This window comes from Arachis hypogaea, chromosome 17, assembly GCF_003086295.3.
Source record: "Arachis hypogaea cultivar Tifrunner chromosome 17, arahy.Tifrunner.gnm2.J5K5, whole genome shotgun sequence".
Classification (NCBI taxonomy): Eukaryota; Viridiplantae; Streptophyta; class Magnoliopsida; order Fabales; family Fabaceae; genus Arachis; species Arachis hypogaea.
This window is the reverse complement of record NC_092052.1, coordinates 10,195,289-10,197,797: the sequence shown is the minus strand read 5'-3', so window position 1 is coordinate 10,197,797 and position 2,509 is coordinate 10,195,289. Positions and strand designations below refer to the sequence as shown.

Sequence of the window (2,509 nt, the reverse complement as noted above, 5' to 3'; positions counted from 1 at the left end):
AAAGAAAAATGCAAACAATACCTAAATTCAGGAATTACAGCTAGAAATGTGGACAAGACAAGGTGTATAACATCATAGATTAGTGGACATAAATTTTTGACAAGTTCATCATACATTCCAAGACTAAAAGAAGCAGCAAAGAATGAGCATCAAAGAAAAGAACCCAAAATTCTCATCTAGGAAAAGCTACCGCCATCAACAATTAACTTAGTAAGTCTAATCTCTTCGCCACTTATAAAACAAACAATCAAGACTTTCTAGTCATCCTCAAGCGCAATTGAACCTGGACCCATTGAACAAGTAATGTCCTCTGATAAAATCAAATCTGCACACAAAAAAAATTATAATTATAAATTTTAAAAAATTATAATTATAAGTTAAACTAAAACATTTTCTAAGTAAATCATATGATATATTTAAGAAACATTTAATATTCAATTTACCTTGCTCGACCTTTTCAAGCTCTTCGAAATTCTCAGGTGCAAGACAAGAGAAAAAGTCTCCTTTAAGCCAATCTTCGGTACATACAAGAGCTTCTACCATCTTAGGAGTCAATGAGCTACGATATTGATCAATGATTCTTCCCCCATACTAAAAGCAAACTCAGAAGCCACTGTTGAAACTGGTATAGCCAATATGTCCCGTGCCATATTTGCTAGGATGAAAAACCGATTCGAGTTAACCTTCCACCATCCTAGAATATCCAAAGGCTTATCATCTGGCTCACAGTCTTCATTCAAATAACGATCAAGCTCAGATTTAAGATTGGATTTGTGACCGGTTGATCGGCGATATAACCCCATATCATAAATGTCTTTGGCTTTATCACTTGCACTCGGTTGGGAGAGGGTATCATCTTGGTTTCCTTCTTCTGCACCTTGATATAAATTATAAAGTGAATGAAGACAAGAAGACAACTTTGTCTTCAATTCACCGCCCACTTCCGCACCAAAAGAATTAACTAGGCACCATTCAACATAATCCAACTTATGGCAAGGATCTAGAACTACAGCAATTAACAACAACATGTTAATAGTTTTTGCATTTCCCCAATACTTGTTGTATTTTGCTTTCATCTTACTTGCCATAAGACTTATGCTCAAATCATCATCATCACGATATTGTTGAATCCTCCTTCCAAGAGCAAACACTTCTTTCATGTACAAGTTACTGGTGACATAAGAGGATCCAGAGATGCGAAGTGTAGCATCGTAAAACATCTCTAAAAATGGTAAGACGGACTTAGCATAATCCCAATCTTGAATTGAAGGTACCCCTCTTCCCTTGTTTAATTCTTCAACAAATTTTTTGTCTTGCATCTCTAATAGCTCAAATGCCTTCTGATGCTTTAAGGCTGCTACTAACATTAAGTATGTAGAGTTCCATCGCGTTTCAACATCTATGCAAACAAGACTCTTATGTGGAATATTCTCTTGTGCAATACATGCCTTGAACCTAGTTAATCTTGAATTTGAGGATCTAACATACTTCACAGCATCCCGAATTTTGGCGACCGAATCATCAATCTCCTTCAATCCATCCTTCACAATCAGGTTTAAAATATGTGCTCCACACCGCATATGGAGATACTCTCCATTCAAAACTGAACTCTTCCAAGAAATCAGCATTCTTTTTAAATACATAACTCCTACAACGTTAGACGATGCATTATCAACTGTCAAACTCAAGATCTTGTTCAACTTTCAGCTATTCAAGCAAGCTTCAACATTTTGAGCCATAATCTCTCCCGTGTGGCCGGTGAATTGGCAAAAATTTAGTATTTTCTTTTGCAACTTCCAATCCATATCAATGAAATGAACAGTCAAACACATATACGCCATATTCTGACACGAACTCCAGTTATCAGTTGTAAGACAAACTCTTCCTCCGTATTTGGAAAAGTATTTTTGAAGTTAAACCTTCTTTGTTTCATAGAGCATCAAGATGTCACGTGCCAATGTAATACGTGAAAGAGTGTTGAATCCTGGTTGTAGAGTCGCCGAATATTCTTTAAAACCTTGACTTTCTACAAATCGAAAAGGAAGCTCCTCGCGAACAAACATTGATATCAATTTTTCCCGGGCATATTCTGCATCAAACCTACCCACTTGTGCTTCTGGGCTAGGCGATGTGCCTGTTTTCTGTCGTTTGCCTCTATCTGAACCGGGATTGCTTATGCAAATCTTTAAATGTGATCTCATTGCACTTGTTCCATTTCCGCACTTGATCACTTTCAAACAGTGTTGACATTGAGCCTTATTTTCATTATCAGATGTTCTCTTGAAGTGGTCCCAAACTGTTGATCGATTTTTGCGTTCAGATGATGTGGTTGGGAGAGGAGGTAATGTAGAAGCCGAATGCTCTGCAGACTCTGACATGGGAACATCACGATCGGCTACCTCATTCTGAATAAGAAGCCATAAAATCTAATTATTAAATACTTCAACAAAGAAAAGTTATCAAGCACAAAGCCAAGTTCAAACAATATATACATATACTTTGAAACTGA

At 36.8% G+C, this 2,509-nt stretch overlaps 1 protein-coding gene across 1 annotated transcript; it reads right to left on the bottom strand.

Annotated features, from left to right (window-relative positions):
- Positions 1-551: 551 nt before the first annotated feature.
- Positions 552-1,628, bottom strand: LOC112762762 (zinc finger BED domain-containing protein RICESLEEPER 2-like). The gene has a single exon (XM_025808606.1). The coding sequence runs from the start codon at positions 1,626-1,628 to the stop codon at positions 552-554; it is 1,077 nt and encodes a 358-aa protein (XP_025664391.1).
- Between the last annotated feature and the right edge of the window lie 881 nt (positions 1,629-2,509).